General features: G+C 46.5%; 1 protein-coding gene across 7 annotated transcripts in view; it reads right to left on the bottom strand.

Annotated features, from left to right (window-relative positions):
- The window catches only part of fbxo41 (F-box protein 41), a 248,309-nt gene that overhangs the window by 21,379 nt on the left and 201,529 nt on the right, over window positions 1–25,401 (bottom strand). For 6 of the 7 annotated variants that reach the window (XM_070866554.1, XM_070866561.1, XM_070866562.1 and 3 more), the window contains one exon: window positions 174–223. In XM_070866554.1, the coding sequence (XP_070722655.1) occupies window positions 174–223 (50 nt within the window). Of the gene's footprint in view, window positions 1–173; window positions 224–25,401 lie in introns of those variants that run through there. The other variant, XR_011588477.1, reaches the window with a different exon arrangement.

Raw genomic sequence — 25,401 nt, 5'->3', positions numbered from 1 at the left:
GTAAGAATTTCAAAGTAAACTCCATGTTTGAACCTCTCCAATCAGATTTCTCTCCCAGCCACAGCCCTGAAACTGCCCTGATGCAAGTCACAAACCAGAAGCACCTTCGGAGGTTTCTTTACATAAAGACATTAAATAAACGGTGCAGTTTGTTTATAATGAAAATGACTTACTCAGGTAACCCAGAATCAGCAGCAGAGTCCTCATCGTACTGGGGGATATTCTGGAAGTGAACACAGGGAATTATTATTAGAGAGTTGAGGGGGTAGTGAGGTCCGAGGGAACTTTAAATAGGGAGTTGGACAGGGAATCAGTGGGTATATCAAATTATAAATCGTTGAGCTCCACCTCTCCCCCTCACTGGGACACCGACAGACTTTCGATGTAAACTCCATATTCCACCCCACCACAGCCCTCAAACTGCCCGAATACATTGCCCGTCATGGCTCAGTGACTAGCACTCTCGCCTCTGAGTCAGAAGGTGGTGGGATCAAGTCCCACTCCAGAGACTCGAGAAATAAATCCAGGCTGGCACTCCCAGTGCAGAGGGGAGCTCTCCCTCTGTCCCTCACTGGGACCCTACACACAGAGGTGAGCTCTCCCTCACTGGGACCCTACAGATAGAGGTGAGCTCTACCTCTGTCCCTCACTGCGACCCTACAGACAAAGGTGAGCTCTCCCTCTCTCGGGCCCTACAGACAGAGGTGAGCTTTATCGCTCTCCCTCACTGGGGCCCGACAGACAGAGGTGAGCTTTATCGCTCTCCCTCTCTGGGACCCTACAGACAGAGGTGAGCTCTCCCTCTCTCCTTCTCTGGGACCCTAAAGACAGAGGTGAGCTCTCCCTCTCTCCCTCACTGGGACCCTACAGACAGAGGTGAGCTCTATCACTCTCCCTCACTGGGACCCTACAGATAGAGGTGAACTCTCCCTCACTGGGACCCTACAGACAGAGGTGAGCTCTATCTCTCTCCCTCTCTGGGGCCCTACAGACAGAGGTGAGCTCTCCTTCTCTCCCTCACTGGGACCCTACAGAGAACATAACATAAGAACATAAGAATTAGGAACAGGAGTAGGCTCTCCCTCCTTACACGTCCTTGATAAACACCAATACCTTGTCTCTCGATCCAGTCTCCCTGTGTAGACCCCCTCCATTACTGAGCCCTGTATCGGGACAGGACAAAAGGTACACACACCTGAATCCCTACTTAGCAAGTGACGAACCCCGGAGCTGGTATAAAAGCCCATTCATACCCGACTGCTTACCAGAGTCTCCAAAGGCGGTGTCTCTGTGTGAGAGAGAGAGAGAGTTCTGATCACCTGCAACCTTCTCAGTCCCAGGTCCAGCCCGCTGTGAGTGACGTCAGGCTCAGTGACAGCTGATATAACCAAACCCACAGTACCAGAGGTACGTGTGACAGATGGCAATGCTGATTGGCTGACACATTATCATTGACTAATGATCTATAATATGGCAGAATCTATGCAAATGGCTGACTTTCAGTCGAAGGATCTGTGATAAACTAGCAAGTAAACATTTCTCTGGGCCCATGGGAACCAGTTGGGCTTTGCTGTTGTAACAGAACTTGTCTTCAGCTGCCCAGCATGAAGGGTGCAGGGAAAATGGGACTGGGGAGGGGCCGAGCATGTTATGGTCAGTATTGGGGAAAGGTCTGTGTGTGTATTGGGACTGGGGAGGGTCTGAGCATGTTATGGTCAGTATTGTGGAAAGGTCTGTGTGTGTATTGGGACTGGGGAGGGTCTGAGCATGTTATGGTCAGTATTGGGGAAAGGTCTGTGTGTGTATTGGGACTGGGGAGGGTCTGAGCATGTTATGGTCACTATTGGGGGAAAGGTCTGTGTGTGTGTATTGGGACTGGGGAGGGTCTGAGCAAGTTATGGTCAATATTGGGGACCGGTGTGTATTGGGACTGGGGAGTGTCTGAGCATGTTATGGTCAGTATTGGGGAAAGGTCTGTGTGTGTATTGGGACTGGGGAGGGTCTGAGCATGTTATGGTCAGTATTGGGGAAAGGTCTGTGTGTGTATTGGGACTGGGGAGGGTCTGAGCATGTTATGGTCACTATTGGGGGAAAGGTGTGTATTGGGACTGGGGAGGGTCTGAGCATGTTATGGTCACTATTGGGGGAAAGGTGTGTATTGGGACTGGGGAGGGGCCGAGCATGTTATGGTCACTATTGGGGAAAGGTCTGTGTGTGTATTGGGACTGGGGAGGGTCTGAGCATGTTATGGTCAGTATTGGGGAAAGATGTGTATTGGGACTGGGGAGGGTCTGAGCAAGTTATGGTCAGTATTGGGGAAAGGCATGTATTGGGACTGGGGAGGATCTGAGCAAGTTATGGTCAGTATTGGGGAAAGGTCTATGTGTGTATTGGGACTGGGGAGGGTCTGAGCAAGTTATGGTCAGTATTGGGGAAAGGTCGGTGTGTGTATTGGGACTCGGGAGGGTCTGAGCAAGTTATGGTCAGTATTGGGGAAAGGTCGGTGTGTGTATTGGGACTCGGGAGGGTCTGAGCAAGTTATGGTCAGTATTGGGGAAAGGTCGGTGTGTGTATTGGGACTCGGGAGGGTCTGAGCAAGTTATGGTCAGTATTGGGGAAAGGTCTATGTGTGTATTGGGACTGGGGAGGGTCTGAGCATGTTATGGTCAGTATTGGGGAAAGGTCTGTGTGTGTGTTGGGACTGGGGAGGGTCTGAGCATGTTATGGTCAGTATTGGGGACTGGTGTGTATTGGGACTGAGGAGGGTCTGAGCATGTTATGGTCAGTATTGGGGACTGGTGTGTATTGGGACTGAGGAGGGTCTGAGCATGTTATGGTCAGTATTGGGGAAAGGCATGTATTGGGACTGGGGAGGGTCTGAGCATGTTATGGTCAGTATTGGGGACTGGTGTGTATTGGGACTGAGGAGGGTCTGAGCATGTTATGGTCAGTATTGGGGAAAGGTCTGTGTGTGTGTTGGGACTGGGGAGGGTCTGAGCATGTTATGGTCAGTATTGGGGAATGGTCTGTGTGTGTATTGGGACTGGGGAGGGCCTGAGCATGATGTGGTCAGTATTGGGGAATGGTCTGTGTGTGTATTGGGACTGGGGAGGGCCTGAGCAAGTTATGGTCAATATTGGGGAATGGTCTGTGTGTGTATTGGGACTGGGGAGGGTTTGCGCATGTTATGGTCAGTATTGGGGAAAGGTCTGTGTGTGTATTGGGACTGGGGAGGGTTTGCGCATGTTATGGTCAGTATTGGGGAAAGGTCTGTGTGTATTGGAACTGGGGAGGGTCTGAGTATGTTATGGTCAGTATTGGGAAAAGGCCTGTGTGTGTTTTGGGACTGGGGAGGGTCTGAGCATGTTATGGTCAGTATTGGGGAAAGGTCTGTGTGTGTATTGGGACTGGGGAGGGTCTGTGCATGTTATGGTCATTATTGGGGACTGGTGTGTATTGGGACTGGGGAGGGTCTGAGCATGTTATGGTCATTATTGGGGAATGGTCTGTGTGTGTTTTGGGACTGGGGAGGGTCTGAGCATGTTATGGTCAGTATTGGGGAAAGGTCGATGTGTGTATTGGGACTGCGGAGGGTCTGTGCATGTCATGGTCAGTATTGGGAAAAGGCCTGTGTGTGTTTTGGGACTGGGGAGGGTCTGAGCATGTTATGGTCAGTATTGGGGAAAGGTCTGTGTGTGTATTGGGACTGGGGAGGGTCTGAGCATGTTATGGTCAGTATTGGGGAAAGGACTATGTGTATATTGGGACTGTGGAGGGTCTGAGCATGTTATGGTCAGTATTGGGAAAAGGTCGGTGTGTGTATGGGACTGGGGAGGGTCTGAGCATGTTATGGCCAGTATTGGGGAAAGGTCTGTGTGTGTATTGGGACTGGAGGGTCTGAACAAGTTATGGTCAGTATTGGGGAAAGGTCTGTGTGTGTTTTGGGACTGGGGAGGGTCTGAGCATGTTATGGTCAGTATTGGGGACCAGTGTGTGTATTGGGACTGGGGAGGGTCTGAGCATGTTATGGTCAGCATTGGGGACCAGTGTGTGTATTGGGACTGGGGAGGGTCTGAGCATGTTATGGTCAATATTGGGGAAAGGTGTGTATTGGGACTGGGGAGGGTCTGAGCATGTTATGGTCAGTATTGGGGAAAGGTCTGTGTGTGTATTGGGACTGGGAAGGGTCTGAGCATGTTATGGTCAGTATTGGAGAATAGTGTGTATTGGGACTGGGGAGGGTCTGAGCATGTTATGGTCAGTATTGGGGAAAGGTGTGTATTGGGATAGGGAAGTGTCTGAGCATGTTATGGTCAGTATTGGTGAAAGGTGTGTATTGGGACTGGGGAGGGTCTGAACATGTTATGGTCAGCATTGGGGAAAGGTGTGTGTGTCTATTGGAACTTTAATGTACATAACATAAACAATAGGAGCAGGAGTCGGTCAGTGAAGCAGTCCATGGTCTGAGCATGTTATGGTCAGTATTGGGGACCGGTGTGTATTGGGACTGGGGAGGGTCTGAGCATGTTATGGTCAGTATTGGGGAAAGGTGTGTATTGGGATAGGGAAGTGTCTGAGCATGTTATGGTCAGTATTGGTGAAAGGTGTGTATTGGGACTGGGGAGGGTCTGAACATGTTATGGTCAGCATTGGGGAAAGGTGTGTGTGTCTATTGGAACTTTAATGTACATAACATAAACAATAGGAGCAGGAGTCGGTCAGTGAAGCAGTCCATGTCCACATGCAGCAAGACCTGGACAACATTCAGACTTGGGCTGATAAGTGACAAGTAACATTCACACCACACAAGTGCCAGGCAATGACCATCGCCAACAAGCGAGAGTCTAACCACCATCCCTTGACATTCAACGACATTACCATCGCTGAATCCCCCACCATCAACGTCCTGGGGTTCACCATTGACCAGAAACTTAACTGGACCAGCCACATAAATACTGTGGCAACAAGAGGTCAGAGGCTGGGTATTCTGCGGCAAGTGTCTCATGTCCTGACTCCCCAAAGCCTTTCCACCACTACAAGGCACAAGTCAGGAGTGTGATGGAATACTCTCCACTTGCCTGGATGAGCGCAGCTCCAACAACACTCAAGAAGCTCAACACCATCCAGAACAAAGCAGCCCATTTGATGGGCCCCCCATCCATCACCTTCAACATTCACTCCCTCCACCACCGGCGCACCGTGGCTGCATTGTGTCCCATCTACAAGATACACTGCAGCAACTCGCCAAGGCTTCTTCGGCAGCACCTCCCAAACACGCCTTGGCAAGGACAAGGGCAGCAGGCACATGGGAACACCACCACCTCCAAGTTTCCCTCCAAGTTCCACAACATTCTGACTTGGAAATATATCGGCGGTTCCTTCATCGTCGCTGGGTCACAATCCTGGAACTCCCTCCCTAACAGCACTGTGGGAGCACCTTCACCACACGGACTGCAGTGGTTCAAGAAGGTGGTTTACCACCATCTTCTCACGGGCAATTAGGGATGGGCAATAAATGCCTGCCTTGCCAGCGACGCCCGCATCCCAGAACAAATGTTTTAAAATACGGCCCCTCGAGCCTCTTCCACCATTCAATATGATCATGGCTGATCATCTACCTCAACTCCACCTTCCTGCCCAATCCCCATATCCCTTGGCTCCCTTTGTGCCCAAACATCTATCAATCGCAGACTTGCATATACTCATGGACTGAGCATCAACGGCCCTCTGGGGCAGAGAATTCCAAAGATTCACCACCCTCTGAGTGAAGACATTTCTCCTCATCTCAGTCCTCGATGGTCCAGCCCTGATGGTGGGACTGTGATCCCTGGTTCTGGATTCCTCTCAGCATTAACCCTGTCAAGCTCTCTAAGAATGTTATCTGTTTCAATGAGATCACCTCCCATTCTTCGAAACTCCAGAGAATAGAGGCCCATTCTACTCAGTTTCCCATCCCAGGGATCACTCAAGTGAACCTTCTTTTCACTCCTTCTAAAGCAAGTATATCCTTTCCTTAATAAAGGAGACCAAAACTGTGCCCAGTGCTCCAGGTATGGTCCCTGTACAATTGTACCAGGACTTCCTTACCCTTACACTCCAACCGCCCGGCAATGAACAGAAACAATAACTTAGATTTATATAATGTCCTAAGGCACTTCACAGTAACAACAGAAGAGAAAACAGATACATTTTGACATCACAAAAGAAGAAATGACAGTAGCTAAACAAGAGTTTGGTTAAAGAGGGAGGTTTTAAGGAGCATCTTAAAAGGAGGAAAGAGAGGTAGAGAGGCGGAGAGGTTTAGGGAGGGAGTTCCAGAGCTTGGGGCCCCGGCAACAGAAGGCACGGCCACCGATGGTGAAGCGATTATAATCAGGGATGTTCAAGAGGGCAGAGTTAGAGGAGCGCAGACATCTCGGGGGCGGGGGGGTGGTGAGAGGGGGAGGAGGTGGCTGGAGGAGATTACAGAGATAGGGAAGGGTGAGGCCATGGAGGGATTTGTAAACAAGGATGAGAATTTTGAAATCAAGGCATTACTTAACCGGGAGCCACTGCAGGTCAGCAAGCACAGGGGGTGATGGGTGAGCGGGACTCGGTGCGAGTTAGGACATGGGCTGCCGAGTTTTGGATCACCTCTAGTTTACGTAGGGTAGAATGTGGGAGGCCAGCCAGGAGTGAGTTGGAATAGTCAAGTCTAGAGGTAACAAAGGCACGGATGAGGGTTTCAGTAGCAGAAGATATGAGGCAGGGACGGAGGGGGGGCGACGTTACGGAGGTAGAAATAGGCGGTCTTAGTTCTGCTGCGGATATGTGGCTGGAAACTCATTTCAGGGTCACCTAGGTTGCGAAGAGTCCGGTTCAGCATCAGATAGATTCGAGGAAGAGGAAAGGAGTCAGCTAGTGAATGCAGTTTGTGGCAGGGACCAAAGACAATGGCTTCAGTCTTCCCAATATCCAATTGGAGAAAATTTCTGCTCATCCAGTACTGGATGTTGGACAAGCAGTCTGATAATTTAGATACCAAGCAGTGGTCGAGAGAAGTGGTGGTGAGGTAGAGCTGGGTGTCATCAGCATATATGTGGAAACTGACGCTGTGTTTTCGGATGATGTCGCCAAGGGGCAACATGTCGATGAGAAATAGGAGGGGGCCATGGACAGACCCTTGGGGGACACCAGAGGTAACGATGTGGGGATGGGGAGAGAAACCGTTGCAGGAGATTCTCTGACTACGATGAGATGGATAAGAATGGAACCAGGCGAGTGCAGTCCCACCCAGCTGGACGATGGTGGAGAGGTGTTGGAGGAGGATGGAGTGGTCAACTGTGTCAAAGGCTACAGGCAAGGCAAGGATGAGGAGAGATAGTTTACCTTAGTCAGTGTCACCAAGTACATAATTTGTGACTTTGATGAGAGCCATTTCATTATTGTGACAGGGGTGAAAACCAGATTGAAGGGATTCAACCATGGAGTCCCGAGAAAGATGGGCACGGATTTGAGAGGTGACACCACGTTCAAGGATATTGGAGAGGAAAGGGAGGTTGGAGATGGACCAGTAGCCAGCAAGCAAAGTGGGGTCAAGGGTTGTTTTTTTTGAAGACCGGTGTGATGACGGCAGATTTGAAGGTAAGGGGAATAGTACCTGAGGAGAGAGAACCGTTAACAATGTCGGCTAAGAACATAAGAACATAAGAAATAGGAGCAGGAGTAGGCCATACGGCCCCTCGAGCCTGCTCCACCATTTAATAAGATCATGGCTAATCCGATCATGGACTCAGCTCCACTTCCCCGCCCGCTCCCCCGATTCCCTTATCGTTTAAGAAACTGTCGATTTCTGTCTTACATCCCTTCAATGTCCCAGCTTCCACAGCTCACTGAGGCAGTGAATTCCACAGATTTACAACCCTCTGAGAAGAAATTCCTCCTCATCTCAGTTTTAAATGGGCGGCCCCTTATTCTAAGATCATGCCCCCTAGTTCTAGTCTCCCCCATCAGTGGAAACATCCTCTCTGCATCCACCTTGTCAAGCCCCCTCATAATCTTATACGTTTCGATAAGATCACCTCTCATTCTTCTGAATTCCAATGAGTAGAGGCCCAACCTACTCAACCTTTCCTCATAAGTCAATGCCCTCATCTCCGGAATCAATCTAGTGAACCTTCTCTGAACTGCCTCCAAAGCAAGTATATCCTTTCATAAATATGGAAACCAATGAGGAGGTGCAAGCAGCATGAGGAGGTGAGTCACTGAGGCGTGAATTCCGGGGTCGGCGAGAGGCCTATAAAAGGCCCAACTAGGTGGCAGTCGGGAGCAGCTTCCAGGAGATCCGTTGGTGAGGCCTATAAAAGATCCAGCTTGTGCAGCTACAGGGAGAAGGCAAAAAAGAGTAGAAAGAAACAGAAAGGTGACGTCATAGCCAAGGGGGTAAGTGATTGGCTGGTGATTGGTGAGTAGTTTTTCTCTTTTCTCTTCTATATCAGTGAATAAACTTTGGCATTGTTGCCAATTTAAGGGTCAAGTCATGGCAGGAGAGCTCGGTCACGTGATATGCTCCTCCTGTACCATGTGGGAACTCAGGGACACTTCCGGTGTCCCTGACGACTACGTGTGCGGGAAGTGTATCAGCCTCCAGCTCCTGACAGACCGCATTGCGGAATTGGAGCAAAGGGTGGATTTACTCTGGAGCATCCACGATGCTGAGAATGACGTGAGTAGCACGTGTAGCGAGTTGGTCTTACCGCAGGTGAAGGGTCCATAGCCAGTTAGGGAATGGAAGACCAGCAGGAAGAGCAGTGCAAGGAAGGTAGTGCAGGGGTCCCCTGCGGCCATCCCCCTGCAAAACAGATACACCGTTTTGAGTACTGTTGAGGGGGATGACTCATCTGGGGAGGGCAGCAGCAGCCAAGTTCATGGCACCGTGGCTGGCTCTGCTGCACAGGAGGGCAGGAAAAAGAGTGGGAGAGCGATAGTGATAGGGGATTCAATTGTGAGGGGAATAGATAGGCGTTTCTGCGGCCGCAACCGAGACTCCAGGATGGTATGTTGCCTCCCTGGTGCAAGGGTCAAGGATGTCTCAGAGCGGGTGCAGGACATTCTAAAAAGGGAGGGTGAACAGCCAGTTGTCGTGGTGCATATTGGTACCAACGACATAGGTAAAAAAAAAAGGGATGAGGTCCTACGAAACGAATTTAAGGAGCTAGGAGCTAAATTAAAACGTAGGACCTGAAAAGTAGTAATCTCGGGATTGCTACCAGTGCCACGTGCTAGTCAGAGTAGGAATCGTAGGATAGCGCAGATGAATACGTGGCTTGAGCAGTGGTGCAGAAGGGAGGAATTCAAATTCCTGGGGCATTGGGACCGGTTCTGGGGGAGGTGGGACCAGTACAAACCGGACGGTCTGCATCTGGGCAGGACCGGAACCAATGTCCGAGGGGGAGTGTTTGCTAGTGCTGTTGGGGAGGAGTTAAACTAATATGGCAGGGGGATGGGAACCAATGCAGGGAGACAGAGGGAAACAAAAAGGAGACAAAAGCAAAAGACAGAAAGGAGATGAGTAAAAGTAGAGGGCAGAGAAACCCAAGGCAAAAAACAAAAAGGGCCACTGTACAGCAAAATTCTAAAAGGACAAAGGGTGTTAAAAAAACAAGCCTGAAGGCTGTGTGTCATAATGCAAGGAGTATCCGTAATAAGGTGGATGAATTAACTGTGCAAATAGATGTTAACAAATATGATGTGATTGGGATTACGGAGACGTGGCTCCAGGATGATCAGGGCTGGGAACTCAACATCCAGGGGTATTCAACATTCAGGAAGGATAGAATAAAAGGAAAAGGAGGTGGGGTAGCATTGCTGGTTAAAGAGGAGATTAATGCAATAGTTAGGAAAGACATTAGCTTGGATGATGTGGAATCTATATGGGTAGAGCTGCAGAACACCAAAGGGAAAAAAACGTTAGTGGGAGTTGTGTGCAGACCTCCAAACAGTAGTAGTGATGTTGGGGAGGGCATCAAACAGGAAATTAGGGGTGCGTGCAATAAAGGTGCAGCAGTTATCATGGGTGACTTTAATATGCACATAGATTGGGCTAACCAAACTGGAAGCAATACGGTGGAGGAGGATTTCCTGGAGTGCATAAGGGATGGTTTTCTCGACCAATATGTCGAGGAACCAACTAGGGGGGAGGCCATCTTAGACTGGGTGTTGTGTAATGAGAGAGGATTAATTAGCAATCTCGTTGTGCGAGGCCCCTTGGGGAAGAGTGACCATAATATGGTGGAATTCTGCATTAGGATGGAGAATGAAACAGTTAATTCAGAGACCATGGTCCAGAACTTAAAGAAGGGTAACTTTGAAGGTATGAGGCGTGAATTGGCTAGGATAGATTGGCGAATGATACTTAAGGGGTTGACTGTGGATGGGCAATGGCAGACATTTAGAGACCGCATGGATGAACTACAACAATTGTACATTCCTGTCTGGCGTAAAAATAAAAAAGGGAAGGTGGCTCAACCGTGGCTATCTAGGGAAATCAGGGATAGTATTAAAGCCAAGGAAGTGGCATACAAATTGGCCAGAAATAGCAGCGAACCTGGGGACTGGGAGAAATTTAGAACTCAGCAGAGGAGGACAAAGGGTTTGATTCGAGCAGGGAAAATGGAGTACAAGAGGAAGCTTGCAGGGAACATTAAGACGGATTGCAAAAGTTTCTATAGGTATGTAAAGAGAAAAAGGTTAGTAAAGACAAACGTAGGTCCCCTGCAGTCAGAATCAGGGGAAGTCATAACGGGGAACAAAGAAATGGCAGACCAATTGAACAAGTACTTTGGTTCGGTATTCACGAAGGAGGACACAAACAACCTTCCGGATATAAAAGGGGTCAGAGGGTCTAGTAAGAAGGAGGAACTGAGGGAAATCCTTATTAGTCGGGATATTGTGTTGGGAAAATTGATGGGAATGAAGGCCGATAAATCCCCAGGGCCTGATGATCTGCATCTCAGAGTACTTAAGGAGGTGGCCTTGGAAATAGCGGATGCATTGACAGTCATTTTCCAACATTCCATAGACTCTGGATCAGTTCCTATGGAGTGGAGAGTAGCCAATGTAACCCCACTTTTTAAAAAAGGAGGGAGAGAGAAAACAGGGAATTATAGACCGGTCAGCCTGACCTCAATAGTGGTATCAATTATTAAGGATGTCATAGCAGCGCATTTGGAAAGAGGTGACATGATAGATCCAAGTCAGCATGGATTTGTGAAAGGGAAATCATGCTTGACAAATCTTCTGGAATTTTTTGTGGATGTTTCCAGTAGAGTGGACAAGGGAGAACCAGTTGATGTGGTATATTTGGACTTTCAGAATGCTTTCGACAAGGTCCCACACAAGAGATTAATGTGCAAAGTTAAAGCACATGGGATTGGGGGTAGTGTGCTGACATGGATTGAGAACTGGTTGTCAGACAGGAAGCAAAGAGTAAGAGTAAATGGGTACTTTTCAGAATGGCAGGCAGTGACTAGTGGGGTACCGCAAGGTTCTGTGCTGGGGCCCCAGCTGTTTACACTGTACATTAATGATTTAGACGAGGGGATTAAATGTAGTATCTCCAACTTTGCGGATGACATTAAGTTGGGTGGCAATGTGAGCTGCGAGGAGGATGCTATGAGGCTGCAGAGCGACTTGGATAGGTTAGGTGAGTGGGCAAATGCATGGCAGATGAAGTATAATGTGGATAAATGTGAGGTTATCCACTTTGGTGGTAAAAACAGAGAGACAGACTATTATCTGAATGGTGACAGAATAGGAAAAGGGGAGGTGCAACGAGACCTGGGTGTCATGGTACATCAGTCATTGAAGGTTGGCATGCAGGAACAGCAGGCGGTTAAGAAAGCAAATGGCACGTTGGCCTTCATAGCGAGGGGATTTGAGTACAGGGGCAGGGAGGTGTTGCTACAGTTGTACAGGGCCTTGGTGAGGCCACACCTGGAGTATTGTGTACAGTTTTGGTCTCCTAACTTGAGGAAGGACATTCTTGCTATTGAGGGAGTGCAGCGAAGGTTCACCAGACTGATTCAGGGGATGGTGGGACTGACCTATCATGAAAGACTGGATCAACTGGGCTTGTATTCACTGGAGTTCAGAAGAATGAGAGGGGACCTCATAGAAACGTTTAAAATTCTGACGGGTTTATACGGTTAGATGCAGGAAGAATGTTCCCAATGTTGGGGAAGTCCAGAGCCAGGGGTCACAGTCTAAGGATAAGGGGTAAGCCATTTAGGACCGAGATGAGGAGAAACTTCTTCACCCAGAGAGTGGTGAACCTGTGGAATTCTCTACCACTGAAAGTTGTTCAGGCCAATTCACTAAATATATTCAAAAGGGAGTTAGATGAAGTCCTTACTACTGGGGGGGATCAAGGGGTATGGCGAGAAAACAGGAATGGGGTACTGAAGTTGCATGTTCAGCCATGAACTCATTGAATGGCGGTGCAGGCTAGAAGGGCCGAATGGCCTACTCCTGCACCTATTTTCTATGTTTCTATGTTTCTATGTTTCTATGTAAAAGCAAAAGACAGAAAGGAGATGAGTAAAAGTGGAGGGCAGGGAAACCCAAGGCAAAAAAGAAAAAGGGCCACTGAATATAAAGGGGCTGCAGGAGGGGTCAAAACTAGAAATCGTGGTTTAAAAACTAGTATTAAAACACTCTACCTAAACGCACGCAGCATTCGAAATAAAGTAAATGAGTTGACGGCACAAATCATTACAAATGGGTATGATTTGGTGGCCATTACAGAAACGTGGTTGCAGGGTGGCCAAGACTGGGAATTGAACATACAGGGGTATCTGACGATTCGGAAAGATAGACAAGAAAGGAAAGGAGGTGGGGTAGCTCTGTTAATAAAGGATGATATCAGGGCAGTTGTGAGAGATGATATTGGCTCTAATGAACAAAATGTTGAATCATTGTGGGTGGAGATTAGAGATAGTAAGGGGAAAAAGTCACTGGTGGTCGTAGTTTATAGGCCCCAAAATAATAACTTCACGGTGGGGCGGACAATAATCAAGGGAATAATGGAGGCATGTGAAAAAGGAACGGCTGTAATCATGGGGGATTTTAACCTACATATTGATTGGTCAAATCAAATCGCACGGGGTAGCCTGGAGGAGGAATTCATTGAATGCATACGGGATTGTTTCTTAGACCAGTATGTTACAGAACCTACAAGGGAGCAAGCTATCTTAGATCTGGTCCTGTGTAATGAGACAGGAATAATAAACGATCTCCGAGTAAAAGATCCTCTCGGAATGAGTGATCACAGTATGGTTGAATTTGTAATACAGATTGAAGGTGAGGAAGTAGTGTCTCAAACGAGCGTACTATGCTTAAACAAAGGGGACTACAGTGGGATGAGGGCAGAGTTGGCTAAAGTAGACTGGAAACACAGACTAAACGGTGGCACAATTGAGGAACAGTGGAGGACTTTTAAGGAGCTCTATCAGAGTGCTCAACAAAAATATATTCCAGTGAAAAAGTGCAGTAAGATAAGGGATAACCAGTCGTGGATAACCAAGGAAATAAAGGAGAGTATCAAATTAAAAACCAATGCATATAAGGTGGCCAAGGTTGGTGGGAAAATAGAGGATTGGGAAAATTTTGAACGACAGCAAAGAATGACTAAGAAAGCAATAAAGAAAGGAAAGATAGATTACGAAGGTAAACTTGCGCAAAACATAAAAACGGATAGTAAAAGCTTTTACAGATATATACAATGGAAATGAGTGACTAAAGTAAATGTTGGTCCCTTAGAAGATGAGAAGGGGGATTTAATAATGGGAAATATGGAAATGGCTGAGACCTTAAACAATTATTTTGCTTCGGTCTTCACAGTGGAAGACACAAAAACCATATCAAAAATTGCTGGTCACAGGAATGTGGGAAGGGAGGACCTTGAGACAATCACTATCACTAGGGGGGTAGTGCTGGACAGGCTAATGGGACTCAAGGTCGACAATTCCCCTGGTCCTGATGAAATGCATCCCAGCGTATTAAAAGAGATGGCGGAAGTTATAGCAGATGCATTCGTTATAATCTACCAAAATTCTCAGGACTCTGGGGAGGTACCAGCAGATTGGAAAGCAGCTAATGTAACGCCTCTGTTTAAAAAAGGGGGCAGACAAAAGGCAGGTAACTAAAGTCCGATTAGTTTAACATCTGTAGTGGGGAAAATGCTTGAAGCTATCACTTTTTTAGTCATTCTTTGTTGGCTTTTAAAAGCTTCCCAATCTTCTGTCCTTCCAATATTTTTGGCCACTTTGTATGCCTTTATTTTTAAATTGGATACCGTCCTTTATTTCTTTAGTAAGCCACAGATGGCTAACTTTTCTCTTACACCATTTCCTCCTCACTGGAATATATTTTTCTTGAGAGTTGTGAAATATCTCCTTAAGTGTACATGACAGAGAATGCAAGCAGGCTGCAAAGTTGAGAAAACACAGACTCATGTCTACGTGAGAGTGAGCAGATTGCATTAAATCATCAATCAACTTGACATTTCAGGACTTTTGACAGCGAGCCAATTAGGGGTTAACAACATATCAATTGAGCCAATAAGGTCAAAGGAGGTGAGTTCATGTCTGTAAATTGATCAGGTATAAGAACAGCCATTTTTGCCATATGTTCTCAGAAGGACAAAGGACCTGGCATAAAGCCAGAGCTTATTGTAGCTGCCAGAATAAAATTACTTTAAATCTACAACCGGATTTCGTATTTCATTGGGAATTAAGAGATCTAACAATTTTGGCGTCACGAACAGGATCGCTGAGGGAAGAAACTGAATTTTGGACATCGGACCTACATACTGAGATAAGGACTCCTCTTTATAAAAGTCCTCGGTCAATTGTCTAAATTCACCTCTCCTTCTATGCGATTCCGAAAGCCTCTGGTTTGCAAACTCTCCGGTTGGTAATCGGCTCGAGGTCCCATAGACATCTAAACTTCGGCGATGTGTTAGTTAATTAATCACCGACCCACTGATCGGCTGGAAAGCCTACGACTCGAGACCCCAGTAAAGAAATAAGTATTATGGCAGCAGGAGATAAGAGCAAAGAATTGCCTACAACTGTTAAAGGTGGGCGGGCACCACCTGAGGTTTCGATCAATGAAATCCTCCAACAGTTGAACGAATACATTGAGCAACAATTCGACTTATCTAAAACCTGTATTAAGATCGAATGAAAATACGGTACCTCCAAAGGACAATGGTCATTGGACGAGATCAAAAGTGTCTGGAGAAAAATGACCCGTATGAAAAATAATGAACCAGATGGTCCCTAGCCGTTATGAGACAGATCCGACAGCAGAATGAAGTTATAACGCGTTCCCAACATGATAGGGACCTGACCAACACAAAGGACCAATTGCAAGCGGTTTGTAAACAGCTGCGACAGAAAAAACTTGAACTTGAAAAGTCGGAAGCGGAAGTTAAAGATCTTAAAGATGAAATTGAAGAATGGAAAAAATCATTAGGTAAAGGAACAGTAACAGGAAAATGTATCGTTCAATTCCCAGGGTGCTCATGTTCGGATAAATTAAAAGCGCAAACCCAAAGACAAATAAGAACATAAGAACATAAGAACATAAGAATTAGGAACAGGAGTAGGCCATCTAGCCCCTCGAGCCTGCTCCGCCATTCAACAAGATCATGGCTGATCTGGCCGTGGACTCAGCTCCACTTACCCGCCCGCTCCCCATAACCCTTAATTCCCTTATTGGTTAAAAATCTATCTATCTGTGACTTGAATACATTCAATGAGCTAGCCTCAACTGCTTCCTTGGGCAGAGAATTCCACAGATTCACAACCCTCTGGGAGAAGAAATTCCTTCTCAACTCGGTTTTAAATTGGCTCCCCCGTATTTTGAGGCTGTGCCCCCTAGTTCTAGTCTCCCTGACCAGTGGAAACAACCTCTCTGCCTCTATCTTGTCTATCCCTTTCATGATTTTAAATGTTTCCATAAGATCATCCCTCATCCTTCGGAACTCCAACGAGTAAAGACCCAGACTACTCAATCTATCATTATAAGGTAACCCCCTCATCTCCGGAATCAGCCTAGTGAATCATCTCTGTACCCCCTCCAAAGCTAGTATATCCTTCCTTAAGTAAGGTGACCAAAACTGCACGCAGTACTCCAGGTGCGGCCTCACCAATACCCTGTACAGTTGCAGCAGGACCTCCCTGCTTTTGTACTCCATCCCTCTCGCAATGAAGGCCAACATTCCATTCGCCTTCCTGATTACCTGCTGCACCTGCAAACTAACTTTTTGGGATTCATGCACAAGGACCCCCAGGCCCCTCTGCACCGCAGCATGTTGTAATTTCTCCCCATTCAAATAATATTCCCTTTTACTGTTTTTTTCCCCAAGGTGGATGACCTCACATTTTCCGACATTGTATTCCATCTGCCAAACCTTAGCCCATTCGCTTAACTTATCCAAATCTCTTTGCAGCCTCTCTGAGTCCTCTACACAACCCGCTTTCCCATTAGCCGCTTTCACGACCGAGGAATAGATACGGATTCTGAATCCTCCGACGATACAGGGTTGGAGGATGAAGAATTAGGGGTGCGCTTTGCCCCGTTTAAAACAAAGACGAGTTGTAGTCAAATCAGAAGAGACTGCGGATGAGGGCGGAACCAAAAACCGAAGAAAAGGCTGTATGAAAAATACTTAGTTCATGATCCGGCAGACCCAGAGAAAATTAATAAATGGTCCAAGGAGTTGCCCAATCCAAAGAAAGGGGGAGTGAAAATGTGAGACCAATTGGACCGCTTAAGAAATATATATCAACTTCATCCCTGGGACGGAGTGCAAATTTTGACCATAATGGTGCCAAAAACACAGGGAAGAAAATTGCACGACAAGGTAGAAGAAGCTTTGGGGCAGGATGAGCAAGATTTAGATGCAGGATGGGAGGCGATTAAACACTGGCTGCAAGCCTTCAGTCCAGCTAAGACAGACTGGGGAAAAATTGCAGCCTGCCAACAGAAAGGAACAGAGGAGGTCCTGGAGTATGACGAGCGGTTTAGATGCACGTGGCTAGAACATTCGGGTATGAATAATACGGATGAGGAAATGGATGAACAAGTGTTTGGACCCCTGAAAACAGCTTTCGTGGCAGGTCTAAAGCCAGAACTGTCCAAAATGCTTAAGGTAGTGTTACCGGACTGGGAAGGTAGAGGAACTACCTTTGCAGCATTGGTGGATCGATGTAACCAATTAGACCGGGATATGGGAGCTAAAGTCCGAGCTGTACAGGCTATAGGATGGAAATCCCAGGATTCCGATAAACAGTTATTAGGAAAATTACCCGGAAAATGTCATTATTGTGGGAAAGAAGGTCACTGGGCCAAGACGTGCAGGGCAAGGTCGTGGCTGGGGAAGAGGACGCAGCCAGGGATACAATTCAGCCAACAAGCCAGGCTTGTCACAAGATAACGACCTCATAGAAGCATTTAAGTGACTGACAATACAACAACAGAAGGAGTTACTTGGGATAGCAAAAAACGATTAGAGCCCACCCTGGCCCCCCTCCTCGCACTAATACAACAAAGGGGAGATGGGCTATATATAACTGTGAGGGTGGGCGATAAGGATGTGGACTGTCTTTTAGAACACGGGTGGAATTAACATGCTTACCCCTACAATATGGAGACTTTTTGCCGTTGGATGGTAGGGCACGTACAGCCTATGGAGTTGGGGGCCATAAAATGGAAATTAAAAGGACAACACAGGTACTTATAGGGCTGGGTCAACATGAACTAACCACGCTGGTCTGGATAGGCCCAGTAGATCAACCCCTTTTGGGAATGGACGTTCTAATCCGAGAAATTTCATCGTTGCATTTTGAGGATGGTCGGGTGACATGGTCAATTAGAACTGTGAAGAAAGAAGAATTGAAGGAACACCCGATATGGGCTAAAGATAAGAACGATTGTGGCCTACTCCAGATGGAGCCTGCGTCATTTACCGGGACCAAGCCTCCATGCACTAAACAGTATCCCATCTGTCCAACTGCCATTGTGGGAATCTTACCGGTTATTCAGCAATTGGAGAAACAAGGGATGCTTATAAAAACGCATAGCTCCTCCAATGGCTGGTACAGAAATCTAATGAGACTTGGCATTTGATTGTCGATTATAGGAAAGCTAACCAGTGTATTGATCAAAAAGCTCCTTTGGTCGCAGATCCCTCCATCATTTTTAATGCCCTCAAACCGGAACATAAATATTTCTCGGTTATAGATATGGCCAATGGATTTTGGTCGGTGCCTCTGGCACCAGAGGTTAGACAGTGGTTTGCTTTCACGGTCCAAGGACAACAGTATACTTGGACCTGGTTACCGCAGGGTTTCCACAACAGCCCTACGGTATTCCACATGGCTTTACAAAGCCATTTGCGAGAATTACCTCCCCTGTCATCCACAGTCATCCAATATGTAGACGATATCCTGCTAGCTTCAAACACGGAAGAAGAGCATGAACAAGATTTATGAGCTTTGCTGGATCACCTTTGGCTGAAAGGACATAAAGCCAGCATCGACAAAGCACAAATATCCCAAGAAGAGGTTGTATACCTGGGACAAAAGATTTCACAAGGAAAGAGAGAACTTACCCAGGATAGAACTGCAGCCATTCGGGCTGCTAAAAACCCCACCACTATTCAGGAACTAAGGTCTTTTTTGGGATTGTGTAACTTTAACAGAAATTGGATTGACTCCTTCACACAGCTTGCTCAGTCACTGAATGATATTTTAAAGGGGAAACGTGCCTCTAAAGAAGCCATCACCCTCACTAAGGAACAGCAAGAGGCCTTCCTGAGTTTGAAAAAGGCCTTGTGTTCGGCACCGGCTCTGGGAATCCCCGACAGTGGTAAGCCATTTACCCTGTTTGTCCATGAGAAAGAAGGATATATGACAGCTGTACTGACACAAGAACATGGGGATCGGCAAAGACCTATTGGCTATTATTCGGCAAAACTGGATGCGGTAGCCCTCGGATGGGGAAGTTGCCTAAGGGCCATGGAAGCTACATGTCGAGCGGTAATGACCACTGCGGGTCTAGTCCTCGACCAAAAGCTGATTGCCAAGTGTCCCCACACCGTACACACTTTGCTGTCTGTGAATAGAATGTCTCAGGTGACGGCAGCTAGATGGACCCGCTGGACAGCAGTTTTGGAAGCTCCTAATCTCCATATCGTCCGGGCCAGCCCGGTTAATCCCGCAACTGTGCTCCCGATGTCAGAATCGAGGGAGCAAGAGGGGGGAGAATGTGAAGAGCATGACTGCGTGGAGATTTTAAAAGAAACAGAAGAAGCAGCCTTAGCAGCAGAGGAGCCTCTGCACAACCCAGACCTCATCCTGTTTCCAGATGGTTCCTCCTTTGTTGACAATGGTACCAGAAAAGCAGGATGGGCAGTTACAACCTTATATGACGTAGTGGCAAAAGGATGTTTACCCTCAGGAACGTCAGCACAACAGGCCAAGTTACGGGCCCTGTTAGAAGCATGTCGAATAGCAGGACAGACAGCTAATGTCTACACAGATTCGCGTTATGCTTTTGGAGTCGCTCACGACTTTGGTCTGTTATGGCGGAAAAGAGGATTCCTCACTGCTGCTAGTATACCTATCCGAAATGGAAAAGTAGTCCGAGACTTACTAGAGGCCATACAATTACCTCAGGAAGTGTCCATCGTGAAGTGTAAGGCCCATACCAAGGAAAATACCACAGAAGCTCAGGGAAATGCCCTAGCCGACCAGGCAGCTAAAGATGCCACCTCACAGGGCGCTCCCCCAGAAGAACCAACACAGATGTGCAGATTGAAATCACTCAGGACTCTGACACGAGACCTTCAAACAATGCAAGGCGAGTGCTCCCGAGAGGAAAAATGGACATGGATTGAGGCAGGAATTAAGCTATGTGAAGATGGTGTCTGGAGACAAAGAGTTAGCGACAAGCCAGTCGCGCCACAAGCGCTTATGCCTTTTTTAGCCCAACAGATCCACTCGTGGGGACACTTGGCCTTACAACAGATGACGGCACGGTTCCAGAAAAGCTGGTGGGGTCGGGGATTTAAAAAACATGCCCAGCTAGTAACAGACCGCTGTGTGGTCTGCCAGAAAAATAATTCTGGACCCATCACGGTAATGCCCCAACTGAGGCCCCCTGCCCCTGTCGGACCATTCCAGCATCTGCAGGTTGATTATATATCTCTTCCTTCATGCCAAGGATACACTAACATTCTTGTCATGGTCGACAGATTCTCTAGATGGGTAGAAGCTGTCCCAACTAAAAGAGCCACAGCTAATCACACTGCAAAGGTCTTGTGTAAGGATTACATTCCCCGATGGGGAGTCCCGAGTAGCATTGACTCAGATCAGGGAACACACTTCACAGGTGCTGTCTGCCAAGAAGTCTGTAGGTTACTGAACATTACGTGGGATTTACACTGTCCTTATCATCCACAATCATCAGGACAAGTAGAGCGAATGAATCGAACTTTGAAACAACGGCTTGCCAAATATCACCAAGAAGGAACACCATGGCCCCAGGCACTACCAATAGTGCTATGTAGCATTAGGGCAACCCCGAACAGAACTACAGGTCTAAGCCCATTTGAAGTTATAACAGGAAGACCCATGTCGCTGTCAGGAACTATCGATTTACGGAAAGCTGATGTTCACTTAATGAGTGACACTTTGTTATCATACTGTCAGAACCTAACCAATGCAAGCAGGCTGCAAAGTTGAGAAAACACAGACTCATGTCTATATGAGAGTGAGCACATTGCACTAAGTCATCAATCAACTTGACATTTCAGGACTTTTGGCAGCGAGCCAATTAGGGGTTAACAACATATCAATTGAGCCAATAAGGTCAAAGGAGGCAAGTTCATTTCTGTAAATTGATCAGGTATAAGAACAGCCATTTTTGCCATGTGTTCTCAGAAGGACAAAGGACCTGGCATCAAGCCAGAGCTTGTTGTAGCTGCCAGAATAAAATTACATTAAATCTACAAATTTCATTGAAAATTAAGAGATCTAACAGCACACCACTGTTCATCAACCGTCCTACACTTTAATCTATTTTCCCAGTCCACTTTAGCCAACTCTGCCCTAATACCTTTGTATCTCCTTTATTTAAGCTTAGTACGCTGGTTTGAGATTGAACTTTCTCACCCTCCATCTGAATTTGAAATTCAATCATGCTATGATCACTCATTCCAAGGGGATCCTTTACTCGGAGATTGTTTATTAATCCTGTCTCATTACACAGGACCAGATCTAAGATAGCCTGCCCCCTGGTTGGTTCCATTACATGCTGCTCAAGGAACCCATCCCTTATGCACTCTATGAACTCAAGGCTACCCTGACCAATTTGATTTGTGCAATAAATATGGAGGTTAAAATCACCCATGATTATTGCTGTTCCATTTTTACAAGCCCCCACTATTTCCTGGTTTGTGCTCCGACCAACAGAGTTGCTACTGTTTGGGGGCCTATAGAGTACGTTCACCAGTAACTTTTCCCTCATATTATTCCTTATCTCCTGTTTCAACATCCTGACCACTTGAGCCAATATCATTTCTCACTATTGCAATGATTCCATCCTTCATCAACAGAGCTAAACCACCTCCTTTTCCTTTCTGTCTGTCCTTCTGGATTGTCAAATACCCCTGAGTATTTAGTTCCCAGTCTTGTAAAAGTAAAAGTGGAGGGCAGAGAAACCCAAGGCAAAAATCAAAAAGGACCACATTACAGCAAAATTCCAAAAGGGTAAAGTGTGTTAAAATGACAAGCTTGATGGCTCTGTGCCTTAATGTGAGGAGCATTCAGAATAAGGTGGACAAATTAACTGCACAAGCAGCAATTAATGAATATGATATAATTGGCATCACGGAGACATGGCTCCAGGGTGACCAAGGCTGGGAACACAACATCCAGGTGTATTCAACATTCAGGAAGGACAGACAGAAAGGAAACGAAGGTGAGGTAGCGTTGCTGGTTAAAGAGGAAATTAACGCAATAGGGAAGGACATTAGCCTGGATGATGTGAAATCTGTATGGGAGGAGCTGCAGAATACCAAAGGGTAGAAAACGCTAGTGGGAGTTGTGTACAGACCACCAAACAGTAGTAGTGAGGTTGGGAACAGCATCAAACAAGAAATTAGGGACACGTGCAATAAAGGTACAGCAGTTATCATGGGCAACTTTAATCTACATATTGATTGGGCTAACCAAACTGGTAGCAATATGTTGGAGGAGGATTTCCTGGAGTGTATTAGGGATGATTTTCGAGACCAATAAGTCGAGGAACCAACTAGAGGGCTGGCCATCCTAGACTGGGTGATGTGTAATGAGAAAGGACTAATTAGAAATCTTGTTGTGCGAGGCCCCTTGTGGAAGTGTGACCATAATATGGTAGAATTCTTTATTAAGCTGACACAGTTAATTCAGAGACTAGGGTCCTGAACTTAAGGAAAGGTAACTTCGATGGTATGAGACATGAATTGGCTAGAATAGACTGGCAAATGAGACTTAATGGGTTGACGGTGGATAGGCAATGGCAAACATTTAAAGATCACATGGATGAACTTCAATAATTGTACATCCCTGTCTGGAGTAAAAATAAAACGGAGAAGGTGTCTCAACCGTGACTAACAAGGGAAATTAAGGATAGTGTTAAATCCAAGGAAGAGGCATCTAAACTGGCCAGAAAAAGCAGCAAACCTGAGGACTGGGAGAAATTTAGAATTCAGCAGAGGAGGACAAAGGGTTTAATTAGGAGGGGGGAAATAGAATATGAGAGGAAGCTTGCTGGGAACATAAAAACTGACTGCAAAAGTTTCTATAGATATGTGAAGAGAAAAAAATTAATGAAGACAAACATAGGTCCCTTGCAGTCAGAATCAGGCGAATTTATAATGGGGAACAAAGAAATGGCAGACCAATTGAACAAATACTTTGGTTCTATCTTCACGAAGGAAGACACAAATAACCTTCCGGAAGTACTAGGGGACCAAGGGTCTAGTGAGAAGGAGGAACTGAAGGGTATCCTTATTAGGGGGGAAATTGTTTTCGGGAAATTAATGGGATTGAAGGCCGATAAATCCCCGGGGCCTGATAGCCTACATCCCAGAGTACTTAAGGAAGTGGCCCCAGAAATAGTGAATGCATTGGTGATAATTTTCCAACAGTCTATCGACTCTGGATCAGTTCCTATGGACTGGAGGGTAGCTAATGTAACACCACTTTTTAAAAAAGCGGGGGAGAAAGAAAACAGGTAATTATAGACCGGTTAGCCTGACATCAGTTGTGGGAAAAATGTTGGAATCAATTATTAAAGATGAAATAGCAGCATATTTGGAAAGCAGTGACAGGATCGGCCCAAGTCAGTGTGGATTTATGAAAGGGAAATCATGCTTGACAAATCTTCTGGAATTTTTTGAGGATGTAACTAGTAGAGTGGACAAGGGGGAGCCAGTGGATGTGGTGTATTTGGACTTTCAAAAGGCTTTTGACAAGGTCCCACACAAGAGATTGGTGTGCAAAATTAAAGCACATGGTATTGGGGGTAATGTACTGACGTGGATAGAGAATTGGTTGGCAGACAGGAAGCAGAGAGTTGGGATAAACGGGTCCTTTTCAGAATGGCAGGCACTGACTAGTGGGGTGCCGCAGGGCTCAGTGCTGGGACCCCAGCTATTTACGATATACATCAATGATTTGGATGAAGGAATTGAGTGTAATATCTCCAAGTTTGCAGATGACACTAAACTCGGTGGCGGTGTGAGCTGTGAGGAGGACGCCAAGAGGTTGCAGGGTGACTTGGACAGGTTAGGTGAGTGGGCAAATGCATGGCAGATACAGTATAATGTGGATAAATGTGAGGTTATCCACTTTGGGGGTAAAAACACGAAGGCAGAATATTATCTGATGGTGGCAGATTAGGAAAAGAGGAGGTGCAACGAGACCTGGGTGTCATGGTACATCAGTCATTGAAAGTTGGCATACAGGTACAGCAGGCGGTGAAGGAGGCGAATGGTATGTTGGCCTTCACAGCTAGGGGATTTGAGTATCGGAGCATGGAGGTCTTACTGCAGTTATACAGGACCTTAGTGAGGCCTCACCTGGAATATTGTGTTCAGTTTTGGTCTCCTAATCTGAGGAAGGACGTTCTTATTGACGCTCCTATTGAGGGAGTGCAGCGAAGGTTCACCAGACTGATTCCTGGGATGGCTGGACTGACATATGAGGAGAGACTGGATCAACTGGGCCTTTAGAAGGATGAGAGGGGATCTCATAGAAACATATAAGATTCTGACGGGATTGGACAGGTTAGATGTGGGGAGAATGTTCCCGATGTTGGGGAAGTCCAGAACCAGGGGACACAGTCTTAGGATGAGGGGTAGACCATTTAGGACTGAGATGAGGAGAAACTTCTTCACTCAGAGAGTTGTTAACCTGTGGAATTCCCTGCTGCTGAGAGTTGTTGAGGCCAGTTTATTGGATATATTCAAGAGGGAGTTCGATGTGGTCCTTACAACTCGAGGGATCAAAGGGTATGGAGAGAAAGCAGGAAAGGGGCATTGAGGTGAATGATCAGCCATGATCTTATTGAATGGTGGTGCAGGCTCGAATGGCCGAATGGCCTACTCCTGCACCTATTTTCTATGTTTCTATGTCACTTTGCAACCACATCTCTGTAATGACCATCAGATCATACCCCATTGTATCTATTTGTGTTGTCAACTCATCTATTTTGTTACGAATGCTACGTACATTTAGACAAAGGGCATTTAAATTTGTTTTTTACCCTTTTTTCCTGCTCGTTTCCTCTCTCCTTCAAACTCACTTTCTTTATTTTTGCTTTCTAATTCCAGCTTTACTCCCGTCCCTCCTGAATCTATTTTCAGAATTCTGTCTCTCTACACTCTACTTTGCATTAGTTATGAAATGTGCTCCTGTGACCATTAGCAGAACATATCCGTGCTTCTGATTTGAATAGTTCACTGTTCTCAGTCTCTCAGACAAACACAAACACAACAAGCCCCTATCTTTTTGAAGCCTGGCATTGTCCTACCTGCAACAGAGTTGCAACATTCAAATCCGTTAGCCACAGGGATGCAAATATCAGGCCGACAGAATTGATATGCTGGTGTTCACGGGGTTGATGACTGACAGATTCGGCAATCTGGGGAGGATGCAGATTGTGGATCTATTAGGGACTAGGCCTTTTCACACACACGGACACTGAGCAACGAGGTGTTACAAAGGGACTGAGACCATTGAGGGAGGGTAGCACATGTCACTGCACTATTGATCCAGAGAATGTGAGTTTTGTGCCAAAATTGGGAGA

Source organism: Pristiophorus japonicus, chromosome 2 (genome assembly GCF_044704955.1).
Source record: "Pristiophorus japonicus isolate sPriJap1 chromosome 2, sPriJap1.hap1, whole genome shotgun sequence".
NCBI lineage: Eukaryota > Metazoa > Chordata > Chondrichthyes > Pristiophoridae > Pristiophorus > Pristiophorus japonicus.
Note: the sequence above shows the minus strand (reverse complement) of the source record. Positions and strands in the feature narration are given on the sequence as shown.